The sequence below is a fragment of the Podarcis pityusensis genome, assembly GCF_964106645.2.
Source record: "Podarcis pityusensis genome assembly, chromosome: 4".
NCBI classification, from domain to species: Eukaryota; Metazoa; Chordata; class Lepidosauria; order Squamata; family Lacertidae; genus Podarcis; species Podarcis pityusensis.
In genome coordinates this window covers 61821025-61839658 of record NC_138027.1, presented here as the reverse complement: position 1 = coordinate 61839658, position 18634 = coordinate 61821025, and the positions used below count along the sequence as shown (strand labels likewise).

General features: G+C 39.3%; 1 protein-coding gene across 12 annotated transcripts in view; it reads right to left on the bottom strand.

The window, feature by feature from the left end:
• The window catches only part of DMD (dystrophin), a 1019805-nt gene that overhangs the window by 54727 nt on the left and 946444 nt on the right, over positions 1–18634 (bottom strand). For all 12 annotated transcript variants that reach the window (XM_081003446.1, XM_081003453.1, XM_081003448.1 and 9 more), the window contains one exon: positions 13498–13559. In XM_081003446.1, coding sequence (XP_080859572.1) covers positions 13498–13559 — 62 coding nt within the window. The remainder of the gene's footprint in view (positions 1–13497; positions 13560–18634) is intronic.

Below are 18634 nucleotides of genomic sequence, written 5' to 3'. Positions count from 1 at the left end.
ATCCTTAATATTAACAACACTGCTCTCATGTGATATGCTTCACACATAAAGGGCAGAAACCAGCCAAAGTTAAGTACCATTAAGGCTGCAAACCTATATCTAGTTACCTAGGAGCAAGTCCCACTGAACTCACCATGGTTCAATTCTCAGTGGACATGTATAAGATTGCGCTGTGTCAGTGATTTCAAGGGAGATTTAAGCACCTCCTAAACTTTTTCCTATTGAAATTCATGGCATTAAGATATTTTTTTGTTTGGCTGGATTATGGCCAAAATGATGCACAGTACTATTGCAAGACTAAAGTGTTGTTACTTTAAAGATATGAATTAGGAAATCTCCCTTTCCCCCCCAACCCCACCCCCCTCCTTCGTCTTGGGATTGCCAGGCTTTTTGTAAAGAGTACAGTACTTGAAAAGGGAAAAGGAGAAGGACTTAAGGGAGGAAAAAAGATAGACACAGAGAAGGGAGGGAGGGAGGGACTTCTGCCAGGGTTTGCATGTAGGAACTAAACCCCGTGATGCACCAGAGAACAATGCAGCTTTATAAAGAGCCAACACCAACGCCACTTTCACCTACTTTTGTGCTTGTTCTTTGCCGCATCAGATTCCTCCCAAGCCTACCATTTCACTTCATTTAAAAACTGAGCACTTAGGGTGCCCCTTAGAAGTTACAATGAACAGGGACAGAATGGGATCTCGCCCAAGTAAAGATGGGTTGAGAACAGAAGTGCCACAACATCTTTATTAAAATATTTCTTCATCCCACTTCCATTTAAAAACAACAAACTATATAAGCTCCGAAATATATAAGCTCTGAAATAAACCCAGAGAGCCCCTTATGCTTCAGCATGGGATGGAATGCAGGCAGGTGGCCTTTTATTACCATCATGCCTCTATGCTACAGAATGCGGCCTCATCTTGCATATCAGGGATGAATGTGCCAAAACGTATACTGTACAAAAATGTGCCTCTAGATCTGGTGCATGCTTCTCCTTGCCTTGTAGACACTGCTTCTTTTCATGGGGACAGAGCAAAGAATAAAAGGTGCTAGCCTTTGAAGTTGCACCATCACACCTGACGTTAGCATTCACAAAGAAAGCCTTGCATATCAATCCTGATTAAGCACCACACACACACAAAATGTTCTTTTCACTTCATAGGTCTCTTCTGACTTTCCCTCCATTCTATTTCTCATGTCTGGTAAATATTATGGGAAGTGCAGAAAACTCCCATGAAAGAGTTCAGCACCCAGAGATACAGTACTCTCCTGCCCACCTTTTTTAATATAAAAAAGTAGCAAAAAACTCACTTCATATCACCATTTAGCTGTCAAATAGACAAGCATCACAATATCTAGACTGCAGCTTTCAGAGTATTCATTTTGAATGTCTGCTAAAATACCTTATCTTCTTAATACTACTAGCCTTCATTAGGTATTAGCTGTATTCCTGTTACAGACTTCCATGCACCTTTTAAATAGGCTGCTCATTAGTGTATTGTTTCGGCATTGTTCCTTCCTGCCAGATCTGCCTCACCATAATAGAAAGTGCCTCACAAACCTTCATGTGGCTTAGAATAAACTAGGGTACTTAAACAATCCCATAGACAATAAATCTATCATGAAAGCAAATTAATAAAGACCTCTTTTGCCAAGGCACTGTGACTGCAATTTCATTGTGCAGATGTGTAAAAAAAGAGAATGCTTTAATTAAGGACAGAGGGAAGAAGCAAGAATACTATGTTACAAATGAGAAAGAGAAGTGAGATAATACGGATTAACATATAAATAGCATCTGGTGAAAGAAAAAAAAGCATTTCAATGCTCTTTAAGTAATGTAAATGATAATGTTAGGAGGAGAGCTAAACTCAGTAAAACTTTATACAAAAACAGCAATTAGTTGGCATATCTGGATTAATAATACCCTTACATGGATACTACAGCATGTACAAGCTCCACGTTCACCTACCCCACCCCTTTCTTTTCCTCCATTTGCTTTCTCTGCTGGAGACCTTTTCCCCCACAGTACAGCCACCGCTCATAGCTCTTTACTACATGCAGCTACAATGTAACAACCCCTCAACCTCTGTCCACTTCCCTCCCACTAGCATTTTTCAATGAAATGTTTTTCTTAACAAACATTCTCAATTTGGATCTCTTTTATAAGTAGAAGTTGCCAGTAAATTTGCTAATTTGATAGTGCTTGAATTATGCAGCAGAAAGGCACCCATCATATATGTCTGAGGCTTGTTCACGACATATGAAGCTGTGGCAATGAAGCTGTATGCTTGATCCATACACATGATTGAAATTAGGCTGCTTTTAAAAATTGTTAAATATAGGAATTATCAGTATTATCAGTCTCCTACAGTAACCTACTCCAAAACCCAACCACCCCAATAAAACATAATATCATGTCACTCTCTTCAAAACACTTGTAATAAAGAGTGCTTCCAGACAGTTTATTCTGAAATCAGTGCTGCTCACATACATATATTTTTTACCATCCACAGCCTGTTATCATCAAAATTCCAGCCTATCATTTATACTTGTTTAATCCAGATTTAAAATCTGATTTTAAAAAAAACACTTCTGCTGTCACTGCTGGTCTAGAAGCTTTTTAGTACATGTTTTTAATGGGTGGTTTGTTACGTATGTGGTGACATTTTGGTGGGTAGTTCTAATGCTGCACTTCTACTTCTGTTTGCTCCTCGCCTGACCACAACCAAGTCATATTGTTCATGGCAGCTAAAACAATACACACTTGCCTATTTCTACCTGCAGAACAGGGCTGGTTCTAGGAAGAGGCAAAGTTAGGCACCTGCCTCAGGCAGCAGATGCTGAAGCGCAGGGAGTGGCCAGAGCTGTGAGTGCCATGCAGCCTGTCCTGCACCCCTATGCTAGCCTGCTGCCTTCAAGAGCAGTGGAAGATACAGTTCCTTTACTGCATTAGAGTAAGATTAAACTACAGTCCAGTTGGCATCTGCATATGCCTTGGGAAAGAAGACCATCTTGTCCTTCACCTCTGGCCACAAAATGTCTTGAGCCAGCCCTGCTGCAGAAGGTGCATTTAAATCTCAACACCACAATTAAAGGTAAAGGTAAAGGTACCCCTGCCCCTATGGGCCAGTCTTGACAGACTCTAGGCTCCCGGTGCACTGGCTCCCGGTGGAGTACAGGATCAGGTTTAAGGTGCTGGTTTTAACCTTTAAAGCCCTATACGGCCTAGGACCCTCGTACCTACGGGACCGCCTCTCCTGGTATGCCCCACAGAGAAACCTACGGTCTGCAAATAATAACATCCTCAAGGTCCCAGGCCTCAGAGAGGTTAGGCTGGCCTCAACTAGAGCCAGGGCCTTCTCGGCTGCGGCTCCAATCTGGTGGAATGCTCTGTCACAAGAGACTAGGGCCCTGCGGGACTTGACATCTTTCCGCAGGGCCTGCAAGACAGAGTTGTTCCGCCAGGCCTTTGATCAGGGCGCAGCCTGACTCCCTCCTCTGGCAACCTGCACAGAACTTTGCTTAATTGGTTGCCATCAATTTGATTTAATTAATTTTTATAATGAAATATTTTTAGATTGTGTGATTATTTGATTTTTTGATTACTTGACTGTTGTTAGCCGCCCTGAGCCCGGCTTCGGCTGGGGAGGGCGGGATATAAATAAAATTTATTATTATTATTATTATTATTATTATTATTAGGGTTGTGCGCTCATCTCACTCTAGCGGCCGGGAGCCAGCGCTGTCCGCAGACACTTCCGGGTCACGTGGCCAGCGTGACAAGCTGCATCTGGCAAGCCAGCGCAGCACACGGAACGCCGTTTACCTTCCCACTGGTAAGCGGTCCCTATTTATCTACTTGCACCCAGGGGTGCTTTCGAACTGCTAGGTTGGCAGGCGCTGGGACCGAACGACGGGAGCGCACCCCGCCGCGGGGGTTCGAACCGCTGACCATGCGATCAGCAAGTCCTAGGCGCTGAGGTTTTACCCACAGCGCCACCCGCGTCCCTTAACACCACAATTAGGAATAGTTATTTTCTCAAGAACTTCACATAGTACGTGAAAGGATTACTCTTTGGAAACTCAAACTGCAGCACATTCACTATGCTTTTAAAAAAAATTCAACAGAGATATATTGTTATACCTCCTTAACAGTCCTGGCTCTGCACCCTTGAATTCTTTTGGCTGGTTGCAATGTCTCCTGCAAGTCTGATAACTTGCTTGGATGCAGGATGGGGAGAAGTGTGTATGTAGAATCTCAGATTTTTGCCTTGCTGCAATGCAGCCTACTCTACAATGGTAAGAGACACACCTACTGCTCTGCCTAGTTTTACATCTATCCCCTCCCACAATCCAAATGTCCCCCGGGAAGGCTATCTATGAGGGAATGCAGTCCTCAGGCTGAAAAGGGTTCCCCACCTCCACTTTAAGTGAACAGGAAACCTGCTGCCACACGCTCAACATACCTGCTTCTATGAACATAAAATGAGGTCAGGCAAAGAGGCAGTTCAGTGGGTGCTTACTTAATTGCATGAATAGCCAGCCACTCCCCCACAACCCACCATTGTTGAAGAAGAAGAAGAAGAAAAAGAAGAAGAAGAAAAAGAAGAAGAAGAAGAAGAAGAAGAAGAAGAAGAAGAAGAAGAAGAAGAAGAAGAAGAAGGTGGTTTAATGCTGATCTTCAGAGCAAGGGTGAAATAATAAGTGATTCAACTTGATAGAAAAATAAAATAATAAATATTAAATGTTGGCATGGAAGATTTGTCTCTCTTATTATGTACAGCATGACTATTACAGTTTGCTATTGATCATATTTTATGAAAAGAGCAGTCAGTCAACAGTTGTTCAGGCTCAATTGAAAATGCTGGCTGAATATGATGTATCAATGGCTAATGTTCTATCCTGATGCATATTAAGCTGCCTATAAAGTAAAATGTTTAGGATAGTCCAAGGAATCTTCTGCCAAATTCTGCTTATCCAACACACTTGGCTTAATTTTTTAAAAAAATATATAACAAATATATTGAAAAGTGGTTAGAGCTTGGAAAAATATGGTCATACAGAGTCCATAGCATTATAGAGAGCTAGTAGACCAGATTCCCACTGAACCAAATAAAAACTGAATGAACCAGATAAAACCGATTTTGACCGTTTTATGGGCCAATAGGATAGCCACACTGGGATGAAAGTCAAATTGAATTTAACTGGCCTTCAATAATCCATTTATTATGCCATTTCCTTAAAATATTTGGCTAGTATTACACTGGCTTTTAATAAATATTATTTTCCAAATGTCATACAAATGTGGTATACCTCCTCTTCTTCCTGATCCTTCCATGTAGCCAGGATGAGGAGTTTGGAAGCTTTCACTTCTGCTTTTGGTTTACTGTTTTGTCCAAATTGGCAAACTGTGGTACACTATGATTTCAAGCCTGCTTGAAAACATGGTCTTTCTCTGAATACAGCTAGCTATGCTTTATCTATATACTGTACCTGATCTTTCGTAAGACTAAATTGTCGGTTAGGTGCTCTAGGACCTTAGAAAAGCTGCCTTTTCCAACTTGGGAGGGCCAAAGGAGTGCAAAAAGGTAAGCTTTGGACAACTGTTCAACAGCTGAACAGTACGATCAATTCAGATGCCATGGTGAAGATGTAACACTCAGTGCATTGTTTTTGCCTGTCATCTTGACATGCTCCAGCATTATGTAGGCACCAAAATTAACAACTATGGTTAATGCAGGGCTGCAACAGTGAATAATGTAAGGATTCTATGAGTCATGCCTGTTGGGATATAAACTTCAAAATTTTACCAGGATATTCTTGTAAACGGGGATCTGAGTTTCAAACAAGAATTTCAAATCCTGGGTTTGGAGTCAAAATTAAGTTTTCATAAACCAGCATCAGTGTAAGTTCAGGGCAGCAGCATTCAGCTGCACACCTCACTTTCTACTAATAAATCCTTACTCAACTGAATGATTTCAGGGTCTCCTGTTAAATTACTATACTCGGTAATTATCAGGGTAAAAAACTCCAAATGAAAACAGCAACTGTCTGTCTTTGAGGTTAGTTTATGAAACTCAATGTTTTTAGTTACTTTTAGTTATTACATACAGTTTTGCTATCAAATACAGCACATCATGCTATCAGGCTTTCTTCTTGCTCATTTTAATATTTTTTTGTCAGTTCTTTAAAAGTTTATTCCAAAAACAGAACTTTGAACAATTTTAGACTATGAATATATTTATAAATGTATTAACATACAAAAGTGAATGGTGGTCTTTTTTCCCCACTTACAAAAGAATTGGCAAGCATACATACCAGAGGTAGGGTATATAATGGGATGCCAGCTAAGTATTGTAATTCTTGAATAAATTGCACTAGATCCAGAAACACATTATTATCCACATATTCCTGCATTGCAGGGGGTTGGACTAGATGACCCTTGTGGTACCTTCCAACTATGATTCTATGACCCAGAAAGCCAGATAGAAGAATAATATAGACACCATTTTGAACGCCAAAGAGAAAACGATCTAAAAGAGAAACTGTTCATTCAATTACCACAGCTGATCTCAGTGCCAGTTTCTCCCAACTTTCTTTTTACACATAGGGTTTACAGTCACAGATGATAAAGCAATAGTTTCTGGAAATATAAACTAAAAAGCATCATGCTTCAAGTTAAGAACTGTGAGTTGCCTTTACTATTTTACACTGGTGAATTCAGAGAGAATCCAAAGAGGTAACAAATAAGTCCGCATTCATGACTGCATCCAGCTGCTAAAATTACCATTTAAAACAACACTAGTTTTCCTGGAGGAAACATACCCTTTCGTTAACTGAAAATGCTGAGGTCGATATTGCTAAAATATCATTAAAACAAACACAACAGTACACATTTTACTAAGACATTACCACAGAGCTATGGTGCAGTTTAAGATGTAGTTTGAAAACAGTTTACTGATCACTGGCTATAATTTAACACATGTGTTAAGATTACCGATTTTTAAAAAAATAATTTTGATTGACATTATTTGGCTTTAAGTGTTAATACAAGGAAGTTTGAACTGAGATAATGAAATAAATAATAGTGTGACTTATGTGCTATTGAAATGCTTGAACCAATCAACATTCCCTCGAGCATGTAAGGAAAAGAGATGACAATGCCTTATAGATGTCAGACATTTTAGCCATGGCTTGGGAATTGGGATTAAATATGTTGTCTTGTAGCTGTGTTTTGGGGGAAGGGAATTGTATTTTGTCCATGAAAGTGTGCTCTGTTATTTTGCAGTTTAAATCTTGTAGGAAAAGAAAATCACTTAAGAGTATATTCATCATCTAGTATATAACCAGATTATAAAAAAATTCAGGAAGCAGCATAACCTGCACAGAGCATGAAGAGAATGATCTCTCTTGCAGTTTTGGAGAAGGTCACATTTATTTATTAATTATGTACTAAAAATGCTACTAGACCAAATGTTGCCTTAAAAACTTCAGGCAAATTTGATTTAAAAAAAACCAAAAAACACCAAGCATTACAAGTGCAGCAATTATTAATATTGGTTTAAAATAAAAAAAACAGGGCAAACTTAAACTTCCCTCAATTTCTGTCTTCCAGTCAACAAATTCCCCTGTCCCCACACTAAACTCTTGTTACTTTTTTTCCTGTTTCAGCTGTGGACAAAGTAGGGTTCTCTATATTCCCCCTCCTCTGGCATGCTGCCCACTATTACTGATGGGTCACACATCAAATGGAGCTATTGGGGGTTTGACAGATTTCAAAATAAGACTCAGAATTTGATTTGAAAAGGTGCATTACCTTCCAAGTTGGGGAAGAACAGTTCCATTTTTAAAATCCCTGACTAGGGGCAGACAACTCAAAACCTTGCCTGCTAAATACAACAGTGAAGGCATGCTCATGTTGCATGTAAATCGATAGGCAGGATAAATATTTTTAAGCAACTCTGAGATGTCACACAACACAGGATCAACACAGAGACTGTGAAACATACGTAGACAAATACTGAACACTGAGTGGAATTCAGAGTTGCTCTATCACACCCACACCCATGCAAGCATTTCAGCTTGCTAGACAGAACAACCCCCCTCTGCCCCCAGCATGCTGTTTGGGGGGGTTTCCTGACCCCTCAGGAGACAATTTTGAAGGAGATGCATGGGCAAGAAGAGGGGGGAAGCCCTGCTCCACAAGCATAAGTCCTAGGGTCTTCAGGCTGACCCTGACCTTCATCTGCCTGGTTTCTTTCAGGTGTCCAGTTCACCCACTGCCTAATTCATAGCTGCTGCCATCCCAGAATCTCTGATTGTATTTTTCTGCCACCACTCTATTATTTGTTGGCTACAATCCAAATTCCACTGACACAGAAGTAAACTGCATGGAATTCAATAATACCTACTGCTGAACAGACATGGTTAGGATCAGGGCTTTTTTCTAGAACTTACGCCACCAACCTCTGTGCTGCCCCAATCACCATGCCATACCATGACACACCACGCAGCCAAAATTATGCTGTCAGTTACCTAACACAGGGCACTCTCACAAACACACTCTACATACTATTTATAACTTCTCTTTCTTGCACACCACATATACCACATACCTCCTAGGCCCAACAAGTTTCAGCACCTTTTTAACCCTTTTCCCTATATAAAAATGTCGCTACTACGCTGCATACAACAACTTCTATCTGCAGCTGTCCCGCTTCAAATACTGACATTTTTGTGCCTTAAGCCAGGGATACTAATGCAGTGCATTCAGTATGTTGTTGAACTACAACTCCCAGCAGTACCAGACAGCATGGGAGCCCAAATCAGTTCTGGTATGCAAAACAAATTCCTGGGCTCAGAATTTTAAATTCTAAATATATCCCCATTGCAACAGGCTCTGGTAAAAAACAAAGTCATGTCTCTGGTAAAAAACAAAGTAAATCACATAAGCCTGAAGTCTGCCCACCTCTTTATTAAGTGATGGTAGTTCTACAGTAAGATCCAGAAAGGGAGGGGTATAATTTCAGAGGGAGGAGAAAAGGCCAGTGTTCAAAACTCCCATTGTTCTACACGCATTTTGTGACAGGGAATTTCATTAGCACGAGCAGTTTCTGAGCTCTGGGCGCAGTACTGCACCGAAGATTTCAGATTAAAACTGCAGAGTGGAAGGAAAGGAGGACTGTTTTCTGCATCCCCACTTCCAGCTACTCTCTGAAGACTGGAGAAGAGACCCTCTTAAGAATATTAGGGGGGTGGGCAGGGGGAGGACTAGACCACGTGAAAAATGAACATAATATTTTAGCTGCAGCTCATTCATTTTCAGCTTTGTATTCTTGTTATTAAAAAAACCGCGCCTAGACATTCCATTTGTTTTGCCCATAACCTAATTTAAAGTGCCATTTAGCTCCTAGCTTTCATATCTCAGTTTCTAACACTGGAAAAGGCCAAGGGACCACAAAATCCTAGGACTGGCCTTGGATGCCTACCACCTATTGCAAGCATTTAATTTCTGGTACCATATCTGAGGCAGGACAACACTGCAAGGATCAAAAAGAAAGAAAGCTTTTGAAAGAGGATCTGCTTTCTAATACCTGCCTTTTTCACTTCCTCAATGCAAGGACAAAACTTGTTGGAAGCTTGTATTAAGGCAATTTAAATGCAAGCTGAGACTATTTCAACTGCGGTTCATCTTGTGAAATAACTACACCAGCCTGTCATTTGTGACTTTTTTGCCCTGAAAAGAATTGAATTGTGTGAAGTTTGGTAGGAGTGCAATGGACCCAAAGGGGGACTCCAAGAGTCTTATATATGAGGCTCTTGAATTAGAGAGATTACTTTTCTTCAATGCACCTCCTTCTGCATATAAATCCCCAACTGCTTTCCTCCTCGCTGGCCCCTTAGTACAGTCATATAAACACAAAAGTAGAGACAGGATTAAGTGGAGAAAGTGGAGTAATAATTATTTCTGAACTTGTATCTATGCATAAAACTTAGTATATACAAATTGTGTCTAGTCCTCCATTCTCTTATGATGTTGTGGAAATGGTTACCCCCCCCCACACACATTCAGAATCATTCTGTAGCTCTGAATTCAAAGTATTCTTTTTTAGTTTTAAAGAACCAGAGAGAAAAGTCACATTTAGCGAGTGAATGCCTTGCTGCTGCAGAAGCAAGCAAATAAAGTTTCTTAAAGGTTGATAAATATTTGCAATAGTCTGAAAGGCTGGCATAAGGAATGTAAGCAACAGTTAAACTAATCAAATATTGGATATTATTTAAAGTCCAGTAACCACAAATAAAGCAAAAACTTACAGAACACAAAATATGTTTGTTAAAAGGGGTGGGGAAGAGAATAAAAAGCAATCATAGTTTGTCAAAGCAAAATCACAACATTTAGGAATTTTGCACCTTGCTCTATTAATAACTAACTGTTCCACTGTTCTCCAATAAAATGTTCAACAAAACTCTAAAAGTTTTATTTAAACCTCCTGTAAGACATGCATAGAAATACTGCTACAGGACTGCATCTGGGTCTGCAAAATGCAGTATGTAAAAGCCAGAGGAATTGAGTTGAGAAACCTCAGGAGGAGACAATCTGCTCCAGCACTGTGGCTGACATGGAAAACGGTTGGTGGAGAAATTAACCTAATCTTCACAATGTCTTTCCATAATCAAACTCCACTATTTTTTAAAGTAGCTTTCTGTTACTGATCTTATGAACAAAGCAGGATGTGTAGATGCTTTTCACTATTTATTGCCTCTTAAATCCAGGTATGAAACAATGTAAAAGTTAAACACCACATCAGTGTTTAATGAAACATGGAGCTGTTAGAAAATAGTATTTGCAATTGTAAAGACAAACAAATAATTCAAAGATGAACTACTGAATGATAAAGAAAGCACAATACTAAAAATCTATGGTTTAAGTAAGACAACTAGGTAGTAATAGCAAATACGATACCATCAGTAATTTACAACTTTGGATATGTGGTATAAAATAAACAAAAAAATGTGTGCCGGGTTATCTTCTCGCAAAATCATTAAAAAGCAAAAGCAAACCACAATCTGTCATTGAAACAGAGTGTGGTGCTGTCAACCATTGTGTTATAGAAAATCAAAAGCTGAAATACATCAGGGGGGGAAACAAACCAAAAGGTGAACCTATAAAGAGGATCACATAAAAAATGATAGAACAGGGAGAAATAGGGAATATATTCTCCTTAACGGAAAAGCTTGCTATATGAAAAGTTATTTTATGTGGGGGAGAGATACATTATTTGGAAAAATGATTTGATTTTCTGCATGTTAGATTTATAACTTCAAGAGGAAAGAAGAAAGCTTCTGCATGGGCTTGTGATGCTGTATAAGGCATGACTACATTCTTCTAAAACTAATGGATACCATTTTTATATCACCACCAAGCCTGTAAAAGGGCAGTTAAGCCTTCTTAAACTATGAGCATCACTTCAACCAAGCAAGAAACCAGATTTCATCCTGGTATGTGTATGTTAGAGCAAGGGATAATATAGGTAATAAACATGCAATACAAAATGTACTTTTAATTTTAACTTTTTATACAAATTAGAAAATCTTAAAGGGCTTCAGAAACATCCTATTATTATTATTATCCATTCCAACCCAAGGCAAATGGAAGGACTGAATACACATTAAAGATTCTGCCCAAGAGTAAATGGATTGATTTTGAATTGTTCAGTTTATATAAAGTATTATACTGTGCCTAGTATACTCATTTTACTCTGTTCTACAGTATTTCTGACAGGGTTGCTTATTATGGAAGCACCAAAAATATTTAAAAATCCCTTCCCATGCATCACAGATACAAAATTTAAAGTTCTATCATTCCTAGCTAAAATGTAAATATAAACATCTGTAACCTCATGCTCTATATACCAAAAATAGATCATGTTTTTACTGAATTCAAAAGCTATCTTTCTTTTACACTGGGTTTTTATTTGTCTGTTTAATAATAATTTATACTGCAAACAGAGTAAAACAATCACTAAAATATCTGTATCTCTCAATCTGCTGATTAATGTAGCTAAAATACAAAATGAAGTGGGACCTTATTCTGAAATACATATTCCTTTCCATGCATCCATTCGAAGCAAAAGCACAAGATGTTCAAGGGCCAATGGAGCAACATAATGGAAGATGGGGAAACATTAAAGAAGCAATCTCCAACTATAGCCTACAGCAGGGGTCTGCAAGGTTTACCGGCCATGGGCCAGATCACTCCCATGGAGCTCATCCATGGGCCGAACTGGCACAGCGCGGTGCTGGAAATCGCTCCTGCACATGCCCAGACGCCAAAAATCGCACCTGTGCAGAAGTGATTTTCTGCATCTGGACATGCGCAGACACGGTTTCCGAGATCTGTGTGTGTGTAGATGCAACTTCTGGGGCCGCTCAGCAGGTCCCTGTGCCTGTGTGTGTTTAGCGCAGCGCGCAGGGGACTCACCGAGTGGGTGGCTTGGTTCGGGGGTGGCTCATGGGCCGGTAAAATGGTCTTCGTGGGCTGCATCCAGCCCATGGGCCGCACGTTGCCGACCCCTGGCCTACAGTATTTGAAGTGAGAGTAGCTGTTCTTAAACATGATTGCTGCAGGCTAACCTTATCATAGTATGTGAGTACACTATGGATACTATTCTCTGAGGAAAGGCTTGCATATGGCTTACTTTATTCCCAGCATAAAGGTACTGAAAATACTATACAGCGCTTTGTGGACCACACACAGAGTTTGGAAGGTGCACACAGAAAGGTGTGATATTGCCACACAAGTTAAAGTGCAGAAAAATGAGGAAACATATCAATGCCTGTCAATCTGTCACACTTTCTGCAACCTCCCTGCATTTCCTTTTGGGCAGACAAAACAAATGATCATGCAGCACACACACACCCAATGCTTTTTGCCTGCACTTTAAACATTGTATGGTCACTCTGTGCCTCTCTCTTCATGTCCCCAGCTGCATTTCTGGTTCCAGAAAAAAACACAAGGTACAGGACTGCAGAGATAAGGTTGTTGGGTTTTTTGTTTTTGGAATGCAGCTGGAAGCCAAGGGATGTGCAGCAACTGGAGAAGGGGTTTTTGGCTTAAAGCAAAGAGAACAATCTCCCTTGGCCACACCTTCATGCCCCAAAATTGGGTAAATCAACCCACAAAATGGGTCCAACACATTGATGAGGCTTGCCTTCAGTTATGCTGGGCCTTGTTTTCAACTCATGAGGGGTGTGTGTGCTCATGCTATAACTAGTTGGTTTTAAAAGGTAAAATCTCTGCAATGCACCTTTATTATAAAACAACATGAAAGAACTGAACATTTAAAGCATTTGCTGACACTTAAAGCTAAGATTTTCTTTTTTCCTATGTTTCCGTTTTAAAAGTTTGCTTCAATGCAGGTATTTTCACTCAAGGTTGTTGTGATTTGTATAGAAAATATTCCTTAGAACCAAGCAGCTGAATATGAAAAATTATCTTACCTAAGGATTGGTAGAGCTCAGTCATTTTAGGATGATCCCAGCATGTAGTCTGCGTCTCATGGCTGCAAGACAAAAAAGATACCGATCCACTTAAAATACTATATGAAGTTTATGCCAGTCCCAATACTTTTAGGGCAAACTAGCTTTCTTCTTACACAGATTGCCAAGTTTAGTAGTTTTACAGTTCAGTTATTATATGTGGTAATACAAAGGTAATTTCAGGTCAAGTGACAAAAACCATAATAACAACAATAACAAAAACAACAATATTCATCATACTTCTTCCTGGAACCAGAAATATTGTCAATCTTCTAACTAAAGTTCAGGGAAAGTGTCACATTGCATTAGGCTTACATAAGCAATCATATGCAGCACACGCAAAAAAACCTCATCAATCCCTTTCATACATTTTTATACACTTGCCAACTATGTTAAATATATGATATAAAGAGGACACTGTAATGTCTTGTGAAGTGGGAGTCGGATTGTGTGACTTAATACCATCCACAGCAAAAGTGTAACCTTTTCTTAGTCAATCAAAGATTTGGTATGTGTTGCACAGAAGGCTTGAGAAAGGATTGTGGCCCAGCAATGCACAGTTTCCTTGACTGCATTTTAGTCCATGAGTAGCTCCACAACTACATAGCCAAATCCAGAAAGGTTGACACGCTTTCTATTGATCTAGCTCATTCACTGCTTCGAGATTTTTTACAATCAAGCGGTGTATACATTTAATGAAGTAAATAAAATAAAATAAACACAGAGAAATGGCCAAAGTGGCATCATTGATTCAGGGTTTAGTATGTTCCATATTAATGTTCAGTTTAATCACAGAAAGCAGTAGACTACAGGTAAAAATAAAAATCTGGATTTTAATTTTTCTAAATTCGGCTTTTATTATTCAACCTGGGCATTACTTCATTTTTTGCCAAGTAAATAAAGAGCTTAATGGGGTGCCAAGGACATTTTGCTCAGCTCAGAAAAATAAGTGTTATAGCTGAATTCAAAAAAGAAATTAGGAAGGAGGAGCTGAATGATGTGGAAAGGCAGTTCAATTATCATGAATGGTACAGGAGAACTAGAAGGGCACTGTATAAATGTTTACATCTCCCTATACCACTGGTCTTCAACTGGTAGGTCGGGATGCACTTGAGGGTCACAGCTTGATCCAAGGTGGGTTACAACAGGAGCATTACCACCATACAAATATATGTTAAAAGATTAAGAAATGAGTCCTCAAATGCATGTTTGGGTTAAAAGTGGGTCCTTGGAATGAAAAGTTTGAAAATACCTACTCTATATTATATTTACACTGCTCTGACACTGGGAAATAGCCAATGAAAACAGCACGAAGTGGTGGGGCAAGGTAGGGCGGGAATAAAGAGGAGGAGGAGGAGGAGTAAATGTATGTAGTAAATTAGTTGGGTCAGGGGAAGGCCTTGGTGGGAAGTGGAGAAGAGACTGTGTTACTTTCCACACTGAGAAGAGAAACTTTTAAAGTGGCTTCAAAAATAAAATTGGGAAAGTGAAAAGGGGGTTTGGCATTTATATGTTGAGAAGGGGAAGCTCTAGGGGGTTAATGAGGTTAATTTTGAATGAAACCTGAGAATGAGATTTGGAGAGGGATATAGAGGTAGGAATTACCCATAAATTAAATAATCTAGCAGTGCCCAGGAGTGACTAGTTCTCTTAGGCAAAGAAGTTCCAAAGTACTAGTACCTCAGTGAACAAAACAACTCTACATACAATTCACATGGTATGACATCATATAGGACATAATGAATACTTTTATAAACGTTATCTGTAAGAAAAAGCTCTCAAGCAAATATCTACACATAGTAAAGTTCTGCTTCTTTGTAGGACTAAAGAACAGAGATTCGTTGTAAATAAGTTCACATGTTTATAAAGTTACATATAATTTAATGAGATAAAATGTTTATTATATTGGGCATAACAGCTACTTAGTACTACATATGGTTTTCAGACTAGTACAGAAATCCAGTATCGTACATTGATACACCCTCACTGCAACCCCAAGTATGCCTACTGAAATTTAACTACCAAGTATGTGTGTGAAGGCCCAACTATGAGGTTTGCCAGCTGAAATCAATTTTGTGTATACGAGGGAAATTATTTATTTGACTTTTGAAAATACATGCAACATCTCTCTCATCAGATAGGGAGAATGTCATTATTTATTTATCATTTTTTAAGAGTCATATCTGATATTCAAAAACCAACATTTAATATATTTCAGGCAAGAATCTAAGGAATATTCATTCATGCATATGTACTATTAAGGACAAAGACTATTGTGGTGCTAATTCTAATCAGAGGTGCTAAAGTATTTATGAAGAGTGATTTTTAAAACCAAAGAGAAAAATAGTTTGCCTTAATTTAAAGGCTCTTTTTAAACTTCCAAGACATTTTTATTAATAATGTTTTATTAATTCATAATATACTTAGTATGTGTGAATAAATAAGACTCGAAGATTAAAAGGATTTCTGTCACTTTTATGCGCTTTCTCCAAATAGTCATTAATTGGCCTGAGAGGTTTTCTAGGTTTGTTCGTGTTGAAAAATAACTTGGGAGAATCACATTTATATATCAGTCTAGCAACTAATTGAAAGGATGCTTTATTTAAATCAAACTTGATTATTTGATCAGTTTTAAGAAGCCTTTGCTTTTGCTGAAAACCTGTGTACACTGAGGTCACAGGTTTGAGGAGGGTTTTTGAGCAAACTGCCCTCAGATACCCATTCTCCAGCTTAAAGGTAAAGATAAAGGGACCCTTGACCATTAGGTCCAGTCGTGACCAACTCTGGGGTTGCAGCGCTCATCTTGCTTTATTGGCCGAGGGAGCCGAAGCCACTTCTGGCGAACCAGAGCAGCACACGGAAACGTCGTTTACCTTCCCACCGGAGCAGTACCTATTTATCTACTTGCACACTGACGTGCTTTCGAACTGCTAGGTTGGCAGGAATTCTCCAGCTTAGGTGGGTTTAATTGGAGCTGAAGCAAATGTTCCAAGCAGTACCAACAGGTGGCTCAGACTTCCATTTAATTTTTTCCTGGATATATGTGATGTAGTTTTGCTTTAGGGCACTGTGGTAGATTCAGGGTGGTTGTTGGAAGTAGCTGGTAAGTGCTGCTCAAAGCAGTGCCCACACGCCCACACCCACACCCACACACAGAGTCGTACCTTGGAAGTCGAATGGAATCTGTTCTGGAAGTCCGTTTGACATCCAAAATATTCGGAAACCAAAGCGCAGCTTCTGATTGGCTGCAGGAAGCTCCTGCAGGCAATCGGAAGCCACAGAAGCCCCATCGGACATTTGGGTTCCAAAGAACGTTCACAAACTAGAACACTCACTTCTGGGTTTGCGGCGTTTGGGAGCCAAAATGTCCAAGTACCAAGGCGTTCAGGATCCAAGGTACGACTGTGTGTGTGTCTGTCTATCTATTTACGGGAATCCAGGAGATGCATCAGCAATGGGCCCTATTGAGACACAGAGGTCCTGGGAGCTGCCTGAAAATGCCAACTGCTGATGCCAACCTTACAGCTGCTCCAAAGCTCTGGATGGAATCATGTTAGCTCCCGCCCTTAATCTGGGTCTTGGTAACAATTTGGAATATTTATGTTCAGTTTAAAAACAGAGTGACCAATCATTTGCTCGCAGCTTTGAATTCTGTACATGTCTATAATCGGTAGATTATCAAATGAGCAAACCTATTTCAAATTCTTGCTGCGTGTGGATTTATGAATATATTCCATTGAATGTTTGATATAGTAGAATTGTGAGGGAACAGACATTGAGGGGTAGGTTGTAGGTCGAATGAGGTACAGATATAATTTCACCTTTTCTCTCTGTTTCTTTTTGTTCTTAAAGTCGCTTTAAAGTTTGTTTTTTTCCAATTTTTGTAAAATAAAAAATAGATCCATAAACAAAAAAATTCTCAGAAGGTTCAGATACTTAATTTCAATTTCATGCAAACAAGGATCCTTATATTAAAAACAGCAGTTTGGAATGGCTTCTTTCAAATCTCTATCTCCTCGCTAATATGACCCCCTTTCCCATCAAGTGTATATAGTCCCCCTCTGCTGATACTTTCAAGGCTGATTTAGGTATCCACAATAGTCCACAAAAGGTACCGGTTTTATTGGGGGTTTGCAGAAGAGAAACTGAGAGCGCCAACCCTCCTGCAGCAGCCTGCTGCATTTCTATGCTGGGCACAGAGGCGGGAAAGAGCATTCCATCCCTCTTCCACCAGCCTATTCACTGGACTGTATGAATTCCACGCACTTGACTGCAAGCAATTTCTCTCACCTATGGCTACCAGGCTAGTTGTTAAATAAATGTAAGGTTGACCCAAGTAATTACAAAGCTTGAGACTATTCCATACTATCACAGAAGCTCAGCCAAATGGCAGGGATGTTTGTCCCTATGATGTCAGGGTAAAGCTCTGACAATCACAATTTTCTAACATCATGACTCTTATTCAGCAAAAGTTCTCACTTTAAATTGACACTTCACTCACTGCTTCAAAATCACAACCATGTCAAGTGTCCTAAATGGCAATCTACACCGACACCTTTAATTTGGAAAGTATGTTTCTGTGACCATTCATTAACATGTTTTTCCTAAGCTATTATAAAGATTGTAACGGGAACCTAATGGTTGATCAGTGTTGAAGTTAATACAGATTCCTCACTTCTTTCACTCTTTCTCAAAATTTACAGTCCCTTCCAACTTTCTCTATGTTAACATTAATTCCCTAGCAATTATTATGTTTATTAGCATTCCATGAAACCATAGGAAGACAAGTCAATAGGTAGAGGTGCCCAGTTCTTTTCAACAACAGAATTAGAGTGAATACCTGAATTTACTTCCAGGTTGTTTTTTTCTGATTACCACTGATATTTTTGAGGCAGATTAACAAAACTATCGGAGGAAGGAGACAAACTATGTGCTTTGCGTTACTTTACTTCTCATTCATCTATTCATCTTCACAAAAAAACAGTCACACTTAATACACAAGGTTGCAATCCTAAACACATTTGCTGGTAAGTAAATCCTATTCAATCCAGTGTTTCTCAATGGTCAGTTCTAAGCAACTATTTATCAGGAGATTGCA